The sequence below is a fragment of the Aquila chrysaetos genome, chromosome 12, assembly GCF_900496995.4.
Source record: "Aquila chrysaetos chrysaetos chromosome 12, bAquChr1.4, whole genome shotgun sequence".
NCBI lineage: Eukaryota > Metazoa > Chordata > Aves > Accipitriformes > Accipitridae > Aquila > Aquila chrysaetos.
This window is the reverse complement of record NC_044015.1, coordinates 7,331,214-7,351,431: the sequence shown is the minus strand read 5'-3', so window position 1 is coordinate 7,351,431 and position 20,218 is coordinate 7,331,214. Positions and strand designations below refer to the sequence as shown.

Genomic DNA, 20,218 nt, shown 5'->3' with positions numbered 1-20,218 from the left:
CGGGTAGTTTTATGAGGCTAGCAAAAAGCACATCCAGCTAGACCGTCACAATTAAGTGCTTGATGGACTACTAGAAAAAAAAGCCGTAGACACAATGCCTTTTTGCCTCCTTCTAGCTTGTTCTCTGAAATAGCTGGAAAAGAACCCAAAAGGATCCAGCTGGAGGCAGACACACAGCATGGAAAATTCCAGTCTGAACCACTGAAGTTTTAGTAACTGAAAAAAGAGGGGCATATAATAGGGACAGTTCATCGGTTTTAATTATAGGTGGTGTTACCAGTTATGCCTATGATTGCATTACCCTGGTTACACACTCACAGTAACTCCAGTGAAAAGAATGTCCTCACCACTCTGGGGCACACAGAGAACAGCATAGGGAGACAAAGGTGACAGCAGCATTTTATAAAACCTCTTCTGTTTGCTGTCCTTCAAGAAGACAGCCCCTGAGTAAATGTAAGACTCAGAGCGAGATGGTAAAGCCAGAAGTTCACTGGACAGGTACAACTGAAGGACTCATACAGGCACAATATACTGAAAGCTAGGATGTAAAGAACCCACTAGCAAAGTCTCTAGGCAACACTTCTGTAGGAGGCTGGACCTCTTGGATACCCCTAAATGCGAGAGACCGCAGAAGGTGCTGGATTAAGAGACGGAACAACCCGTTGGTACACTGAAGCGTTTCAACTTGCCTCTCCTCTCTCTAGAAAAGATCTCTACTGTTCTACCTGCCACCTGCAGCTGTGGCCAGGATCTAACTCACCCAGATTCAGATGGCTCCAGCCCAGACACCTGCACCCAAGTTAGTCAGCCTCAATGCCCTTTGTAATTAGGGGCAGCGAAGCATTACTGGAGTGTGAGCCATCTAGTCTTCAGGAGACTTCTGCTTGAGACAGAGATGAACTGCCTCTCAGAAGTGCCTATTCCCTCTGCCTGCAAAGGAAGAGGAAGGTGGCTAGGGCAGATGAATAGCTACATTAACTGCACGGAATATTACCCCTCCTTACTAACCCATTACTCCAACACTTCTCAGACTTTTAAAACGATTTCTTCCCCTGACAATAACTCGGCTGCTTGCTTCTGATGCCACAGAGGGGAATAGCTTACAGCGGCTTGCTGCAAGCTTCCCAGTTGCATCTGAATGGCAGGAAAGCAACTCACAGGTCAGTATTATTCCACTGCTATTGCTGGACAAAGCTTTGAGTGAACATGAAAATAAGCAGTCTGAAGTCTTAAGAACGTTCCTGCCTGCACTTGGAAAGCTTTTACCCTGCCACACAACTAGAAGCTTCAATAGGGGAAATAAAGAAAAGCTTAAATTTGGCAGAAACTGATGGTTTATGTTCTCACACTCGTTACACAGAAATCCCTCCATCCCTGTGCTTTGCATTTAGGAGAGCTAACGGGTCAATGAGCAGAAAAGACAATAGAAGAGAACAGAGAGAATGGGTCCAGTCATCATTAAATTGCATGGAAATATTCCCACAAAATCCAATAAAAAGCAATTGCAGCAATATCATCAGAATCACCTCTCTGCATATGAACAAGAGCCATGCTTGCAGCTCTTCTGACCAGGATAAAGTTCTTGGTCAACTCTCTCCTCTCGGAACACAGGAATCAGTTATTACCAGGTAACCCACCCAGTCCCTTACCAGGTTACACAGCCTTAGTGCTACACTTATAAAAAGCAGCATTCTTACTGCATCTAGTCATTTGAGACTGAAAGAGAGCGAGCCTGTGTGCACATGTGAGTGTTAAGGAAGTCTCCTTCAAAGTTCACAGTTGTGTTACGAATTCAATGAGTTGATCACCCTAAGCTGAGGATATAAACCAGTGAATAAAAAAAATAATTAACAAGTTTGCTTGCTGCTCTGTTCCAGCACAGGTGTCTCACAAACTGCTAATCAGAGTATACTGTCTGCCAGAAGTCACCTTATTCAGGAACAGGCCATCCTTGCTTCCACCCCAGATAACAGACACCTAAGGTATAAACCCTGGTAAGTTGGTCCTTAATGAAGTCTGGCAAAAATCTCTGCAGTGATCCAGCCGGAGAAGCTGGGTGTTATTTCCAGCACAACTATGCATTCCAAATTTCTGCCACAATGGCATTCTGACAATATCTTTTAGTCATGCATTGTTATAAAGGAGATCCTATAGCTGTAGTTCCTACAGGTGCTTGCTAGGTGAAATCTTCTCCTCCTGGTTACATGATATTCCATGTGCTACAGACCATGATCCAATCTCTCCAGCTTTCTTTTCTGGAGCACACATGAGCTTTCCTTGAGTACCAGAAAATTTCTGCTGGTGTTCCTGTATGCTCCACATAATTTTTAAACGTTAGCAGTCCCAGTCATTGAAGACAGGGGAGGTCGGTGGCTGGCTGGCAGAACACATGGACACTTAGAGTACTGACCTGGCCCTCTGACATTGACATCCAGAACATCCACTTCTTGATCTGCTTGAGGTGGTGTAAGGGCTAGTGACGTGCTCCCACAGACGTCTGCTGCCTCCAAGTGCTGCTGTGTCCACTGGCGCTGATCTATCTGCTCATCACCTTCTGGGAGCAAGGCTTGATCCTCAGCCTGAACACAGGAAACAAGCAGTTGCTTCAAAATGCTCATCAAGTGGCCAAAGACACTGGAAGTTCTTGGGGTTTTCTCAGTTTTGTTAGGGTTTGGTGGTTTTTTATTGGGTTTTTTTGGTGGGTTTTTTCATTTGTTTTAAGTTAATGACGGTCTCCGTTTACCGCTGCTTGGCACTCTCAGCTTTCACACTCCCACCATATGTTATGAGGCCTGAACGGCAAGACATTACACTACCATTAACCTTCTCTTCCCTTCCGATGCAGCAGGGCCTGGGTAGGGAGGGGACACTGGAACAGAAGTTACCTGGTTTCTCTTCTGGCCTGTGGTGGCAGTGTTAACCTGAGGATTTGCTCCTCAGGAATCATTAGTTATATATTACAAATCCCTAAGCAAAGGGAGGCTTTGAGCAAGGGGCATACTCTGGAAGTTAATGCAGCTGTTTTCCTCACTAGCAGTTTCAGTTTCAGGCAATATCCAACTCTTGGAGCTCCTTACCTTTGCTCTCTTTGGCTGAGGTCCACCATCACCTGCCCAGTGTTCAGTTGGTCCAGAATCTGCCAGGTTACCCTCTGGTATCTGGACTGACAGATTTCTAACAAACAAGGAGAACACATCACTTTTCAGGCTGACCAGGTGCTACTACTGCTACTTACATTAGCCTGCGGATGGAATGCTTGCAAGTTTGGTAGCTTGCAAACAGAGGGACCAAGAAATTAGAAATCTCAGGCAGCCAACAGTGGCATTAAATGCATTTAGAACTGCAAACTTGGTTAATTCAATGGAAAGCCAAAACTGCATAAACGGGATTCTTCTTTTGAAACTTTCCATTATTTCTGAGTCATGTCTTTAACGCATTGAGACAGATCTATTAAAAGTTCGCTGCCACCTATCAACCTAAAAATGTCTCACCTATTCCAGGAGGAAATTACGCAAACAGTACCCAACTGCTGAACTAAACAGTGTCAGAAAACCAAACATAACCAGAGATCAGATTCCTTACTAGCATTTTATAGATTACAGTTAATTACAGTTCTTCTGTCCAAAACAGATGTATTAAAATTTAGAGAAATAGCCTAAGAAAGTTCTAGCTTAACAGGCAGCTTTCTCTATAGACTTACATGCCTTTAGTGAAAGATTTATACACCACATTCTCAAAATCCTCTAACAGGCTAATAAACACAGTCAATGGCCTAAATGCAAACTTACTTGAGTCCAACAGCATCTTCCCCAACTGGCTCTCTGCGCTTATGATTACTAGGATCCCTGCGCAGAATAAAGCCCTCTGGGAGCCACAGTGAACCATGTTTGCGCTTACGCTTTGCCATCATCACACCCAAGAGAAGGATTAAGAGGATGATCAAAGCTGCCACGGCAAGTAGGTAAAGCAACTGGGTCTTCGGTGGTAACAAGGGTTCACCTAAAAATTCCAGTTAAAATACAATGAGATTAACAAAGTAGAGACAACAATCTTAAATCTACATACTTTCTTTTCTCACTCAGTCTTCCCCACAGAGACTGTATTGTCTCTATACTGTGATGCATTTAGAGCAAAGGCTTGAGGAAGTTTAGGCTCTGCTGCAACTGTTGTAAGAATACATCCTGTCTTTCTGGCTTCCCCTGATCTTGTTTCTCAAAATATTTTTTAGAGTATATGACTGCTGAACTGAAGATCCTGCTCCTTCCTCAAGAGTCCTGCTGGCTGAAGACAGCCACCCTGAATCAGTGTAGAGAGAGCTGATCTACATAAAGATATGAGCATGAGCCAACTAGGAACAGTGGTATTGCCAATCTAGTACAAGGTTGCAGCCGAGCCTCAGACTGAGGGAGAGGGGAGCAGAAGGGAAAGGGATTACGTATGGCCAGAGGAGAAAACATCTGGTAGGCTGAGGAATACCCCCCACACTTTCTAATGGCACTTTTTTCATTGAATCCATGGCTTAGAGCACATGAATGGTTTTTAGTGCAGACAAGATCACTGCAGTGTGTGGTGCACTGCTGCAGCACATGACAGACTACTGTTTCTACAGGTATTAAAATGACTACGCTCCAAACTTAAATGCCCTGCCTTACTAACCAGATGTCCCCTCAGAGCAGAATAAGCATATTGCATATACATACTTCCATTAACTGGGGATGAAAAAGTTAGCTCCCAGAAACCATACCGAACAGTGAGACATATTAAGATGATGATCAATAATCTGAGCATGAATTTTGAAAGTCCAGGTTTGCCTGCTGCCTTTCTCCACAAGCAATTTTCCCTTTGCAATTACTTACTTTGGACAGACACGAAAGGATAGGGCAACATGCCCTTGATGGCCTGAGCAGCTAAGAGAGCTGCAGCAGCTTCCGTGTTCTGAAAGCACTGCTCCGAATCCTCTGCACACTGACGGTTGTCAATCTCCAGGAACACCCTTGTGCTGCAGAGACAGAATAAGAGGGCACAGAAGTCAGCGACAGAAACTTTTGCCAAAGCACTAGGTTAAAATGCAGCCTTTTCAGTTAATCTTTCCACCCCAGCACTGAATTTGGCAGTTGCAATAGCTTTACATTTCCCCGTAAAAAAAGACTACAGCCCTAGAATGTCCAGAATGCCCCAGACACCTACAAGCAAGAGCTACCAGCATTACAAGGCCAGAGGAACACAAAGGCATTCACTCACCCAATGACCTCTTGTTCTAGTTCTCTGTGCTTGCGAATGACCACAGGTGATCGCCGACTCCGTGCTGCCGATTTCTCCCCATAGTATGGGAATACCATGGGGTTTCCTTGAGAGTCCAGCTTGATTCTCAGATTGGTGTGCAGGAGAGTTCCCAAAGTGCGCAAGAAGCTGCGAACATCACCCAGCAGCTCGTCAGGGGGCATCAACACCACAATGATTAGGGTCCCTTCTGCCAGCTTCTCGGCTTTGTCACCAGCACAGTCCAGACCGTCCCAGCCACACTCCTCACTATTACAGCCCTGGTCACAGCGGCCATCTGCGTAGTGATCTGCACAATACTTGTCATACCTGGAACAGTGAAAGGGTTACAGGCAGCATATAGGACATACACATTCTGTACAGTATACCTGCAGTCTAGGGGCCAAGGCCTTACATTCTTCATAATCATTTGAGGTAAAATAACACTCATATTCAGGATATAAGGAGAAGAAATATAACCCCAGGATAAGCTTGCAATCTGGCAGGGTGGAAGTAGGAAGCACAGAACACCCTAAGAACACCTCGTTCAATTCTGGTACCAGTGGAAGAGAACTGCTTATTCTGTTTACTAAGACAAAGCTATGACACCTCCTGCCTCACCAAGGGAGAATCATCACAGCAAAGCTGTAGCATTTATCACAAATAACTGAAGAGAAAGAAGTGCCATGACAAACAAGCTGGAAAACACATTTAGAGGTAGCAAATACAGCTGGGATAAAAATACAGGTATTGCTGGTATGGAGTGAAATTCAGGATAGGAGGCAGTACTATTAAAATCTAGTACGAGGTGAAATACCTCCTATTTACGTTTCCACAGAAAGCAGTGTACATCCATCAAGCAGGTTAACACATTACCATTGCTCAGGCTACCAACTTAGTTCATAGCATACAAATTCCAGAACTTCTTTCCAAAAATAAGACGAGAAGCATACAAAGCAGCAGAAACTCCTTGACGTCAAACTCTCAGCAAGAGCAAGGACCGGCAACAGAAACAACGGAAGAGATGGGAGCAGCAGGCATGAAGCATATCAACTACTGAAAGTGCTAGCAGGAGATGTATTAGTGACACAGAGAAACCATTCTCAGAATCAAGCCTTACTTGCATGTTTTGCTATTTTGCTGACATTCAAAGTTGTCAAACAGGCACTCGGGTGTGTTGCAGAATTCATCACACTGTCCATTGAAAAGCATCCAGCAGCGCAGTGAAGACGAGCAGTTGGCCCAAGGATCTTCCATTGTCAGGGAGCAGTCGCCTCCATCCCACTGGCAGGCATGAGTGTTACAGTCTTCATCACAATAGCCATCTTTTGCTTTTTCCGCACACTGGGAATCCAAACATCCTTGGGGCTCTGGGCTGAAAGTTACGGGCTGTTCACACTGGCTGCCTTGGGTGTGAACAGGGCACTGACAATAATAGTAAGGAGGCTGAGAATGAGGGTGGCAGCTTCCACCATTCTGGCAGGGGGCACTGGCACAACCCGTGTTTGTCTGGCATTCCTCTCCCACAGACAGCTTGGGGCAATAGCACCGTGGACCAGAAGATGTCTGGATGCACTGCTCCCCCTTCTTGCATTTTACTTGTCCACAAGTACTGTGGCTGCTGAACTCACATTTTGCTCCAGAATAACCCTATGGGGGTGAAAAAAAAAAAGAAAAGGCAAAATTATCAGGCTCACAAACCTATTCTTCAACGCTCCGAAGGCTGGAGACAGGCTGTCATGTGCAAACCCTTTGTCCCCCGTAATTCCTCTAGCCTCACTGCAAGAGCCATGATTTTCTGGATCTAGCCTCAGGGGCAAACTAGGAACTTATAAGGCTCCATTACATTTTGAAATGGACTTAGAAGAGCCACGAACAAGGGGAATCTTGCAGTAAGCACAGAGAACAGAGGATAGCAAAAAAATTGTCGAAATTTAATGCCAGGTTTAAGACAGAAAAGCCAGCTATCCTGCCTCAAGAGCAGAATTTTTTGGGGTAACGACAGGCAGCATCACTCTCCTAGAGCACCTGGAAGCCCTGGGTTTCCCAGCTAAGTAGATAAACTAGAGGATGTGGGTAAAGAATGTCCAACGACACAGCTTTGCAAGCAGTACAGAAAAGATAACCTTCACCTACTGTGGACCAGTGAAACTGATGAAACTGTAGCTAGAGAACTCTACAGCTGAGGCAGGCAATTCAGTTTCAGGATACGGTGCTTACCGGAGGACACTGGCAGATGAACCCATCTGGCATATTGCTAGCAACAGCACAGGTACCTCCGTTCTGACAAGGCTTCCGAGGACACACATCTATTACACTCTCACAGTGACGACCTGAGATGTAGACACACGGGGAGAAGAGAGCAGAGAAATGTGTGGGTGTGCACATCACAAAGCAAAACACTCCAATGAATAGCCAATGAGCCAAACACTCCAGTGAGACCATTCTCTCAGAACAGGTAGGGCACATGTCTTCAAATAACACATGCTCTCTAAGTAGCTGTAGGGGAAGGCACAACCCTAGAATCCACAAGGAGTATTTGGAGAGAGCCCACCCATGTCTGCTTCACCAAGAATATGTGTGACCCAGCCCAAGACAGAATTTGCTGCTGTCACCCCCAAGTCATCCAGGCACAGAGGCTGAAGGTGCTGTACCACATCAGTTTGGTGGTTCCTAAGACTTCTTTACTTTTGGGGAGATGCTCAATGAGTCCAAAGGCAAATCGCACTCTAACTATGAATGAACAACCCTCAGGACCAGATGCAGTATGAGTGAACAGGACAAGCAAGCAGTCTGTCCTCAGACTGATCAGCTAGACAGAGGTCTTACTGCACTGACTAGCATTTGCAGGAGCTCCCAGAGTCAAACTCTGACACCAGACTTTAAAAAGAGGAGGATGACCTAAGCATGACTTGGACCCCCTAGGAAAACGTTAATAGAAGTCTCCACACATGTGCAGCCAAGACTGACTGCTCGCAGACAGGAGCAGACAGGGCAGGATACCCCACAGAGTCCTGGCATCCTATCAGTCACGAACCACAGCAAAGCCACCCCATCCCCTCCCAGGCAGAAGGGTCAATGTGGAATGTGCAGAAGACGAACAGCTAGAGGAAGAAGCATGCACCCCTCTGTGCCTAACATTTCCACACAGATTTCATGTCTGAGACACGGCAGCTCTCCCTGCTCCTCCTAGGGTGCAGCAGTTCTGCACTCCCCGCGCCGCAAGTTTCAGCAACCCTTCCATGAGAGCCGGAAGCAACTCGAGGCATAAAAGCAAGCTTAACAGACAGGCTTAAATATAAACCTGTCTGATGACCTGCACTGGTGTCCCACGAGCTAGCCTAGCTCCACTTCTTCCCTCATATGTTGCTCTTTTAGGAACTTCTTTTGTCAGTCTAGGTAATGCATTCAAAAACTACTACATGAATTCTTCAAATGTATGTCTGTGTGATTTCTTTGCATATGACAATCACAAATTTAGTGAAAAATCACAGCATCTTTAGCTTTTAAGAAAAAAAAAAGAGCAAAAACTACTGGTAAAGCATGCAGGGAAGGTCACTGGCAAGCAGGGAAAGTGAAAGGTTTTAATGGAGGAAAACTGAATATGTAAGAAGTTAAACTGACATGGAAACTGGTAAGCTGAAAGTTAAGACACATCTGGAGACTATCAGCCCAAACTTATGCCCAGTGGGAGGCAGAAAGCAGAATAGCAGAAATACTAACAAAGAAGAGATCTAGAGAGAGACAGAAGTTTGCGCAGTGTGAAATTCTTGCAAAGTTGTGATTCAAACTTGGATTGTGAAAGGATCACATCACTAAGCTAGGAATGTACAGTCTGTCTATGCACAGAATATTCCATCCTGACCACATCACCAATATAAGGAAGAAAGGGAACAAGGAGTAGAAAAGGAAGCCAAAAGCTAATTATGGCTACCATGACACTGATTTATAGAGCAAATTCATATGCTGCTTTGCAAAAGGAAAAGCCATGGAGAAGCTGACATGTGAATAGTTACACTTCCAGTATTAGAAATATGAAATTATGAAGGAGAAGTACCACAGAAGAAAAATCCTGGCAGCCAAGTGTCTCAAGAGATTCCTTTGTCTGAGACAGCTCTGGAAGCCAAATTTCTTAGAAGATTTAAAAGAAGGATTGGTTTAAAAACTAAGACATGGTGTAGGGAAACAATCAGCTATTGTAAAGGGAAGTGACTAGATAACATGACTGCCAGAAAGGGAAAGAATGACCATTTTTCAAGATACTACTCTGAAGTTGGAAGTATGTTTATGACTACTCACCAGTAAAAGCACTACGACAGACACATGTATAATCATTTATCAGCTGAACACAGTCCAGACTTCCACGAGGGTTACACGGATTAGAGAGGCATTCATTGATATCTCCCTCGCATCGCTCGCCTGCAAAGCCTGGGAGACAAATACAGCTGTAGCCCCCGATCTGGTCAATGCACTGCCCTCCATTAAAGCAGCGGGGTACTCCGGAGTCTGAAACACAGTCATCGACGTTCTCCTCACAGAAACGGCCTGTCAAGACAGTAAAAAGCAACAATTTGAGGATACGGTGTCATGGCCTCATTTCCTACTGCTCATCAAGTTTTAAGACCGTGTCACACAGAGTCCCAGATATAAACAGGTAAAGATCTCAGCTTAATGCAATCCATACCGTGTGCAGACAGACAGCCTCAGATCAGACCTAGGGAGCATGTGTTTTAGATCCAGGCCGTTCTCAATGGTAGGTCATATTGGTATTTAGCAGCTTTCATGCTTGACTTAAATTAAGGGCATAATTAAAAACACAAACCCAACACAAAACCAAAAAAGATGCACTCAATTTAGCCCTGTGACTGAACATAGCCAGAGAGCCCTGTGCTGCCCTTGCAAGACTGTGAGCTTCCCACCATTCATTTAACTTGGCGGTAACCCTGAAACTTGGCAAAGTGCATTTGTAGCAAGATCATTAAAATAAGCTACAACAAACCAACAGAAAAGCAACTGTGATAAAACACAGATTCCTTGCCAGCATGCCATTCCTGCAGTTTGACTTCTGGGGACCTACAGTAAATTCTCAACACCGGCTAGGGATAGCAGTTTCTCCCTCTCCCTACAGGGCTCCCTTTCAAGAGACAATGTCTGGTACTGGTTCTGCCATCCCCGCACAGTATAACGAATAAAAGGCGACAGAGAGGGCAAGTTGAGCAAGGAGTTTTGTCCCTTAACACAGTTGATTCATCCAGAGCAAGTAAAGCCATTCACCTAAACATGGAGGATGCTTACACTGGCATCAGTAAAGTATGTGTTTCAAACTGGGCCAGGGACAAAAGCTAAGTCTTGATATTATAAGTAATTATACGAATCTTTTCTAATCCTTTCATTTACAAAAAAAACCATCCACAAAGTAATTAATCTCAACAAATAAAGACTGAAAAATTAAAAGCAATACATTCAGAACCTCTCAAAGGAGGATGGGTGCTTTAGTACAACACAGAAATTCTGGCAGTGCAGAAACTGGTACATAAATACACACTTGGATGTAGAGACTGAGAAGCAACTTTTTTTTTTTTTTTTTTCAAATTGAAGGACCAAATTAAGAACAATACATGAAGAATTGCTACTACAATTATTTACAATGAAATAAACACTTATCCAGACTGGGGAGATGTGCTGACAGCCACACTAAAATGAATGAACTGGTAATATGCATGGGCAGGAGGCAAATATGTTAGATTATTTTATAATTTTACTTAAATTTACTTTATGAACCAAGAATTTAGTTCTGACACACATCTGGAGATTTTGCCTACGTTGAGATGACACACTTCATAAGTTCAGAGAAATGTAAAATCTTTAACTGTCTTGAGAAATAAACTTAAGAAAAAAAGTCAAGTGAGAATGCATTCACTGATGGGTTAAAATGTGCAAACCTGAGTATTTTGAATGGTAGAAGTCAGGGCCATCAGGTCAGATATAACAGGGAAATGGAAGGTTAGGTTTCAAGAAACATGACATTAAACAGGCTGTGGAATCATACTTACTGAAAACTACCATTATGTAAGCGTGAACCTTTTTTTACAAAAAGAGCTTTTAATAAAAGAGTTCAAATTTGCTGAAATAGTTTAAGCTAGCCTAGAGACACTGAACTTCTTTTCCACAAAAGACTCCAGGACAGAGGAACAATGCAGACCCAAAATTTAAACAAGGACACTGGAAATTATGCAAGAACTAAGCAAGTTTTCTGTATATTTCATAGCATCTTAGCCAAAAAGAAACCTTGGATTTACTACATCAAAACAGATAGGATTGGGAGAGACCTTAACGGTAATCTAGTCCATCCCCATTGCCAAAGATGGATCATACATTCCCAAAGGACACTGTCATGACCTATTCCTTTAAAAGGAATATTTAATTAAAATATTCCTTTAAAAGAAAAAAAAGGAATAAGAAAAAAAAGCAAAAAAAAAAAGCAGCATTTATTTTTAAAGAGAAAATATGTATCTCAAGGGATTCAGCGCACTTTGGGAACATTCTTCAAAGAAAATAATGCATTCCCTTTAGACTCTGCATCATGAAACCAGTAGTCAGAAAGGAAAATTCACTCTCGTAACATTCACTTAATTGCTGAGCTTCGTACCCCGGGTTCCTGGTGGACAGGAGCACTTGAAATGATTGACGAGGTCTATACATGTTCCTCCATTCTGGCAGGGCTGAAACTGGCACTCATCCACTTCATATTCGCAGTTGACACCCTGGTATCCAGGCACACACTGCCAGTATAAAGATAAGTGTGAATAATCTTCTCCTAACAGATACATTAGTAGACATCTGAGAAAGGCTAACACAGACAAAGCAAGCCCTCAATGGGACAGATTATGACTGCCTTTGTAGCTATACAACTGCAAGTGATTTCAAGGGCTGCACAGCCAGCCAGCTTAAGCACACAACTTGACCATGTGACTGCTCAACAGCACACTGCATGTTTGAATTTGAGTGACTTTATTCCTGCAAAATATAGTGATCAAATCCTGACACCCTTTACCACCGAGACTGGCTTAGTAGTTTTGACTTAAGGTTTACATAAAACTCCTTTCCTTCTGGGCAGAAGCTTTCAAGGTGTTCTACCATTCTGAAAAGCATAGGAAGGTCAATATACCATAATCTCATGCTCTACACTGCTCTCTGCATCAGCTGTAGGAAACAGAAAGCAGTGGACGGCATCTCCCACCCTGAGAGCCAAGGCATACTTTGCCCATCCAATAGGGAGAATACAACATTCCTTTAACGCGTTCTACGTATATTTTAATATAAACCACACCTCAGGCAAAAAATCTTTCAAGATAAGAACTCCGTCTCCAAAGAGGCAAGGAGTTCAAATGCCCATCAACCACACCTCCTTACACCTCTAATTCAGTCTTAAAAGCCTCTCAGGAGCACTGCTGCTGCCACAGCAAAATTAAAAATTCTTACCAGATGCAGGTTGCTTTTACCCCTTCTTTGAAGCTATTCTACCACTTGCATGTGTTTCTGATTTCTTTTGATTCCTTTGCATTACAATGCTTTAAATATTTACACCTCTTCCTACTAAACCACTGTGCATTACCTCGCATTGGTATCCACCCAAGTGATCCCGGCAGGTAGCACCGTTCTGGCAGGGGCTGGAGTCACACTCATCCAGCTGCACCTCGCAGTAACTGCCAGTGTAACCCACCTGGCACTGACAGTGGTGCGTGTTTCCAACATTGAGACAATGACCAGAGTGCTGGCACAACTGGTCCACTGTGACTCCTGAAACAAAGTAAAGTAAGTAAACATGTAAAACGCACTTGCCACCAGTGTTGGTAGCGCAGCCAGGAATGAATATGGCTAGACCCAAGGAATTGGAAAGTTGGAACTCAAAAATTGAAGAGTTACTTTTTAAATTACAGTCGGTCAGAACCACAACTAGCTTCCAAATGAAGTCACTGCTCTGTCCCCTTTGGATCATCAGCATAAACACTGGCATGAAGTATTTGTATTGCTGTATTATTTTACCACTGGCTGGTAAATACACATCAGAAGTACTACTGTTGCAGTACAAAGGTTCAATGTTTGTACCTAGAATGTCTGCAAAAGGTATGGGAGCTTGACACTCTTCTCCTTTGACACTGAATCTGCTTGTTTGGATTTCCTGGACTGAAAATGGCATGACAGTGTCCATCAGCCTGGGCTACGAGCCACCTTCCAGGAAGAAATTCACTTAAAAACCAAATCTTTTACGTGTACATCATCTGAGGCAGGAAATTACTACTTTGGGGGGCCATGGTATTACTTATATAGCTAAATAGCTCACTTAGTAGCCAGTATTCTCTGTAAAAAAACTTACAAATATAATGAGTTACAAGATGCCTTTCTTATACAAGGATATGTCTTAAACCTGGCCTGCCTGGGATTTAGGAGAAAGGCATAAACAGCTGATGTACTTTCCAAAAAGGCAAGTCCATGTAAAACAGTATTACTGAAACTCTGAGACTTCATAAAATATTTAATTCTTCTTTTCTAATATTTTATGCAGAAGCTAGCTTCTTATGTCAGGAGAATCAAGAAAGCCTTGACTCCCAAATACAACCTTGCAGAGAGCTTTTTAGCTTAGAAGTGATCATGATCGACCACCTAGAGGCAAAGCTCTCTGGGATTTCCAATATATGCTGTGTTCACAGGCGTATGGGGAAAGGAGTCGCAGATTAATGATGCATGGGGAAATGTTTTCAGTTAAAGCACAGAGGATGATTATTTACCCCTTTGTGAAGCTGCCACTTGACATGAGACATTGGGCACATCACAGTAAGCACCGGCCCAGCCAGATGGACAGACGCATCGAGTCTGCGCTCCACTCTGAACACACGTGCCTTTATTCTTACAGGGAGACTTGCTGCATAGATCCATAAGTGCCTGGAGAGAAAAAAAACACAACATGGTATATGGCAAGCGCAGCTGGAAACACTATTTGGAGTACAAGTTCAAGAAGCAAAGAAAGGAAGCTCTGCAAAACTGGTTCCATGTGGCACTGAAAAGGACAGTACTTCCCAAGTCTAAGTCAGGTGTTTCACTGACAGTCTCAAGAGCTCCTATGCCTAGGAAAGCGCAAATGTACAGAGAAGTAAACCCCAGAGAGCAGCACCATTTCAAGAGTAAGCTGATCCTCATGCCTTGCTATGCAGAGGGATCTTTGGCTGGCTGGGTCTGAGAAAATTCAGTTTTATCTCAGACTAGGCTTCTAGTCCCACATTAGTAGGAGGCTTCCAGCTATCAACAGTAACAGGTGTGCTTTCTTCTCCCAAACTCCCCCCAGTCTTCACTGCTTTTTGAGGATGACAGATGCGTCCCACATTTTGATCTTTGCTTTTCCTTTTTGTCATTAGCTCACCATACCTGCTTTTGGCCCCATTTGCTCTGGTATGGTCTCACCGAGTTCTCGTGTCTTCTCAGATTCAATTGAAACCCCACAACTGTTTTATGAACTGAAGATGGGCCCAAGTATACTGCTTTAATTGATTCCTTATATAAAAAAACAGTTTCCAAACAAAGAGACTAAAACTCAGTAAATCATCATATGAAAGTGGAGTGAGGACCCAAAATAACTGTGTGACCTAATATAAACCAGCCACTAACCATCATTTCCTTTTTGAGCACTTAGTCTTCAAAGTAATAGAGCTATTTGATTGATTTCAAGCTGACTTGAGGGAAGGATGAGGTTTTTAAAGCGAGTAGTACTGAAGTTTGGCTGTAAAATGCAATTTCAATTGCAGAAAGTTCTGCTTTTCAGATGCAAACTGTCTCCTCACAAAGATTAAAGTAGAAAAATCTGTGCTTTCACAGGCAACCAAAAAGAGTCTTGGAATTAAGTTTTATCACATGTAGTTGAGCGTGAAGAAGAAAAACACCGAGCCTCTTGCTTCTGCATTTGTAATGAATAGCTGACTATTTTACATGCAAATTCTATAACTTATGAATCATTGTCTGATTTTGTGCTGCTTATTTAGCTTTGCTAATTAGGTCAAGCCAGTTTACCACTAAGACAAGAACTACAGTGTAGCTGTAATCTATAAATCTCTACAATACAGCTTTGAATAGTACTTATAAATTTAGAGAGTTCTGATTCCATGTAAAAAATGAGTAATACATTATGATCAAGCTTCTCTGAACATAAAGCAGACTTTCTGAGAATCCACAACATTTAATTTAGGGACAGGAACATTAATCCTTTTCTCAAGTAAAAACAAAGCAAACATAACAGAAGAGGAACTACTGAACTTCACACTACTGTACGATCATTCTCAATGCTAATTCTCCCAATGAGGTTTAAGTGGTGTGCCCAGAATGCATAATTAGGGTAGCAGAGGGGTTGCTTTTTTATATCACTTCATTACTTTGCATTCACTTCCTCCATTAGCAATACCTAGAAGCAGACCTGACAATTTAGTGTCTAGCAACATACTTCTGGAAAAGCACCTCCCCCACTGCCACTAAAATATTCTTCTAACACCCACTGCTTTACAAAGACACATTGGCACGAAAGACAATTGCAAAATTCTTACAAAACTGTAGTGTTTTCCAGTAGTTTAAGAAATTCACAGATTTTTTTTTTTTAAATGGCAGCACTCAGACTGCTTATGAAGGAAGCCAATACAGTGTTTATTGTTCCAAAGCTAGAAACAGTCTCAAATCATTCTTGCTGTTTTGATAAGCATAGAATAAAAAGGAAAAACTGATTTGCAAAGTTCAATCAGCATTCTGTTTCCACTGTGATATGCCAAGTTTCAAGTTTTTAATAGGTACTAGTCAGTCATTTACAGTATGGGTTTGCAGCTCCTACACTCAAATGTGGAGAACTGTAAATTGCCTGAACTTAAGTCTGCAAGTAAGACTACAGCTTTTTATTGAGGTTGTGAACAGGACAATCACGTTGGTTACTGCATGAAAATATTTTCTGACTTCTTATGGAAAAAAATCTACAATCAACCCAGAATAACTACACCTCCCTGTAAACAAATAAACCAGTTAAATCAAGGTCCTGCTAATCAGACTGATATTCTGCTTTTTGTTTTGTGTTTGTTTGGCATTCGTTTAATGCAGGACTCTGCCTTCAATCAGGACAATTTTATGCTTCAAATGAAATGCAGCCATTTTCAAAGTTAAAAGCTGTTTTTCATTTAAGAAGAAAACTAATCTAGAAGGTTCCAATGACACCTGTCCTCATAAATAATGAGCATTTTTCTCCTCCTTGCAAATAGACACTTTAGATTTCCAGAGTTGTGAACAGGGGCACCTGCTCTGTCAGACAGAGGCACTGGACTTATTCTTCCCAGGGCTAATGAGCCAGCCACCTCTTACCAGAACTGAAGGAACAAGAGCTCTGCCATGTTTGGTACCTCACATCTAACCCAGTCACTTCTGCTGTTGGACAGTTCAAACAACAGTGCCCCATGCAAAACAGGCTAGAAAATGTCACTCACCTGACAGTTCTTGCCAGTATAACCCAAAGGACATATACATCGATATGTGCCTAGGCTGTCCACGCAAGAGCCTTTGTTCAAGCAAGGATGTGAATCGCACTCATTAATTTCTGTGAGGCAGAAGGGTCCTGTAAACCCCACCGGACACTGGCAAGTAAAGGAATTGATCCCATCCACACAAGTACCTCCATTGAAACAGGAGCTGCAAGAGAGTGTCAACAAAGGTAAGCTGAGACAAAATGCAATTAACTCACAGCCAAAACAGCACATAAACATTACTGTAATGAGACAGAAAACCAGTTTACAGGATCTTCTGACCACTGGTAAGTTCCTGCTAAAGAAGCATAAATCGGATAACAGCAATTCAAGGGAACTCCAGCTCACCCTCCAGCTCACTGTCTTTTACCTTGGCAGGGAAACAAAGTAAAGCAGGGTTTCAATGAGTCATTAGCGATGGAGGTAACTTATTTAATGAAATCTTCCCAGCTTCAATGTGACCACAAACAGTACTGTACCAGGTAGGCGTGTGGCTTGCTCAATCTGATAAATTTTATACAAATTTTATTACAAATTACAATTGTATCACAAATTATGAGAAACAAAACAATTTGCCTTTTTTTTAAAGCTTCAAAGGAGTCACAGGTATGTTTTCTCAAGGAAAAAGTTTGTATAACATGCAAAACACAAGCATGTTCTTCACTGAAATTATGTGAAAGTATTGGTATTGCTAAATCCCTTCCCTCTCTTCTCACGAGAAACTCAAGTCCTTGATTATAAAACTACTCATACATGCCCCAGCAGAATTCAGATCAAAGGAATTATCCCCCCCCCCCGCCCCAATCTTCTGATTGTAAGAAATTCTGCCAGATTAGGTGTCCTATGGAGAAGTGACTGGGAAAGTTAGAAGTGATGCCTCATGCAAAATTGACTCCTTTCGCCTGCCAGTAAACTCCTGCTCCTCTGAAAACAACCCTAGATCAGACTCAAGGTAATCAGTTTGATAAAGTACACAAAACGAATTCATGCTTGTTAACTGTTTTGTGCACTGTCAAAGAGTACTAGCATGAGAGAAGCCACTTGAACTTCCAGTGCAAGTTTCAAGTATCTAAATTCTGACTGTGATTACAGCAGACATGTTAACAGTAACCTGTTTATCAGAGATGTTCCTGTGCCTTGTGGGCTGAATTCTGTTTTACGGGGAGCAGAAACTGCTGTTTACATTCATGGCAAAACAAGGAAGAGAAGACAGAGGAACTGTCAATCACTTGGCATGTTGCACTGAAATCAGGTACTCATCTCCAAAAGAAAATGGCACTCTCTCATAGGCAGCTTCTCACACAAGACACAGAAGAATTATTTGAACTGAATTCAAATTAGCCAACCACCACGGCGCTCTTAAGTATAGCTCAGTAAATTTTGGGACTGGTTTAGCTTGGCAGAGCATTGAAAACTGCTACATCCTTCATTCATACCTGCAAGACTGGTTTCTGTCCTAACTGATAACAAAAACAAAACCAGGATGAACCTCAAGGAAGAACCAGGCATTCTGCTAAAAGAGCCAACATATTCCACTTGATTAAACAACTGTTGGGCCAATTAAACACACCCTCACCAGTGACACAATCCTGTTCTTAAGCAAAAGATGTTAAAATTCTTCCTCCCCCACAAATGCAATTTTATAAAAGATAAGAAAGATCTTTTCTTTGTGTGCAGAACACCCATGAGAATACCAAGAACATTGCATTTAGGCACCTTATTTGTTTCTGGTAACTAGACCAGAAAAGACTGGGTTTTAATTATTTTTTTTTAACCATTTCAAGCTTTACTAGAAATTGCTTCCATTTGAGAATCTGAAGTTACTTACATCAATCCTAACAAAACTTAAAATAAATATGCAGGCAGATGATGGATACACGGGGTTAACTCTCAAAGAGCATTTAAAACTACCAAGTGAACCATTTATGTAAGCACCAGCTGTTGAGCATTTTAACTCAGTTCCACACCTCCCCCTTAGAACTACCTCAGGTTTTATCTCAGCACTGCTAAACCACATCCAATTTGTGAGCATTAAAAGATCTCTGATGATCAAACATTTCCAGTAATGAATTTGTGGATTTAGTGTTCCTCCTGGTTGCTTCTTCATATTATTTGCAGTCAATAATTCAACTCAGGGCTAATTTAATTTTCCTGCCTTTCTGAGAGTTGGCTATTGCTTCCATTTTTGCAGCTTTTGTATTTCTCAACACAGTAACTGTTCATAACCAATCAATTATTTCCCCTCCCCTATATGATAAAGGTCTTATAAAAATATAAATTATTTATTTTTTAATAAGCTAGCATCTGTTACTGTCTTAACGTTTGTTAAATACTATCACATTCCTCCTGTAATGGAACTAAGCTTCTAACTAGTTGTGCAAACTGAAGGCCAACTTTGACAGGCAACTGCCTTTCAGCTGATATCCTGCACAAGGTAAGCAAGTTTTCCTTGCATGAATCACAAGTATGTCTCAGGGACAAAAGGCAGGAAAACAGACCCACATCGTTAAAAACTGCTTCTGGGTAGGACTGACTTCAAGCCACGAGCACACATTGTGTGGCTCCTTAGTGCAGCAGCACAGTGAAGATATCTCACCTCTCAGTGCATTCATCGATGTTGTTCTCGCAGTTGGTTCCCTCGAACCCAGGCTGACACTTGCACGTGTAGCTGTTGACGTAGTGGGTGCACGTGCCTCCATTCCTGCATGGTTCACTCAGACATTCATTGGTATCTGTTTGACATTTATCTCCATGAAATCCAGGTAGGCAGATGCATGAGAAAGAGTTTATCCCATCCACACATGAAGCTCCATTTTGGCAGGGATCTGAGACAGAAGCATTACAGTAAGTGTTGAAATGGATAACACTCAAAGGCCAGGCCTAGCATAGTAGGTTTTAGGAAAAAAAGTATCACATAGCCCAGAGTGTGACAGACTACTGACAAGTTTTTCTGAGCCACTTTATGGAAGAGATAATCGCAAAGCATTATCAATAACGAATTCACAAGAAGGTGTGGATCAAGACCAAGCTTCAAGGCCTAAAGGTTTCTCTGCTGGGATTTGTTCAACCAAAACCAACAAAACCAGACCCAGTCTCTTGGTTTAAAATTCAAACTCTGCTTTTTTTGACAAATGCCTACTGATAAAGACAATACAAACAGCACAGCAACTGTTTCTTCTTCCTTACCAAGTCTTATTCATAAAAGAACTTGACCCATTCTCTCTTTTCCAGACACCACTCAACACAGGAGAGAACTTGCGTGCTTAATTTTCAGCATGAAAGCAATCCAGTCGAATCAAATGTGTATGTGTATATTAGTATATATATGAGCACTTAAGCGTTACTGAGCACTTAGCATTTTTCCCAGTGTCAAAGGCTGACTGGGGAAAGGCTGGCAGAAAAGCTCACAAATTCAT

The 20,218-nt window shown here is 42.3% G+C and overlaps 1 protein-coding gene across 1 annotated transcript in view; it reads right to left on the bottom strand.

Moving 5' to 3' along the window:
- Positions 1 to 20,218, bottom strand: part of NOTCH2 (notch receptor 2) — an 88,708-nt gene that overhangs the window by 8,445 nt on the left and 60,045 nt on the right. The window contains exons 17-29 of the mRNA XM_030032855.2: positions 19,399 to 19,627; positions 16,767 to 16,968; positions 14,049 to 14,202; positions 12,875 to 13,059; positions 11,909 to 12,041; positions 9,559 to 9,804; positions 7,480 to 7,592; positions 6,380 to 6,909; positions 5,242 to 5,589; positions 4,857 to 4,999; positions 3,789 to 3,999; positions 3,078 to 3,174; positions 2,411 to 2,579 (exon numbers count right to left, since the gene is read on the bottom strand). Coding sequence (XP_029888715.1) covers positions 2,411 to 2,579; positions 3,078 to 3,174; positions 3,789 to 3,999; positions 4,857 to 4,999; positions 5,242 to 5,589; positions 6,380 to 6,909; positions 7,480 to 7,592; positions 9,559 to 9,804; positions 11,909 to 12,041; positions 12,875 to 13,059; positions 14,049 to 14,202; positions 16,767 to 16,968; positions 19,399 to 19,627 — 2,760 coding nt within the window. The remainder of the gene's footprint in view (positions 1 to 2,410; positions 2,580 to 3,077; positions 3,175 to 3,788; positions 4,000 to 4,856; positions 5,000 to 5,241; positions 5,590 to 6,379; positions 6,910 to 7,479; positions 7,593 to 9,558; positions 9,805 to 11,908; positions 12,042 to 12,874; positions 13,060 to 14,048; positions 14,203 to 16,766; positions 16,969 to 19,398; positions 19,628 to 20,218) is intronic.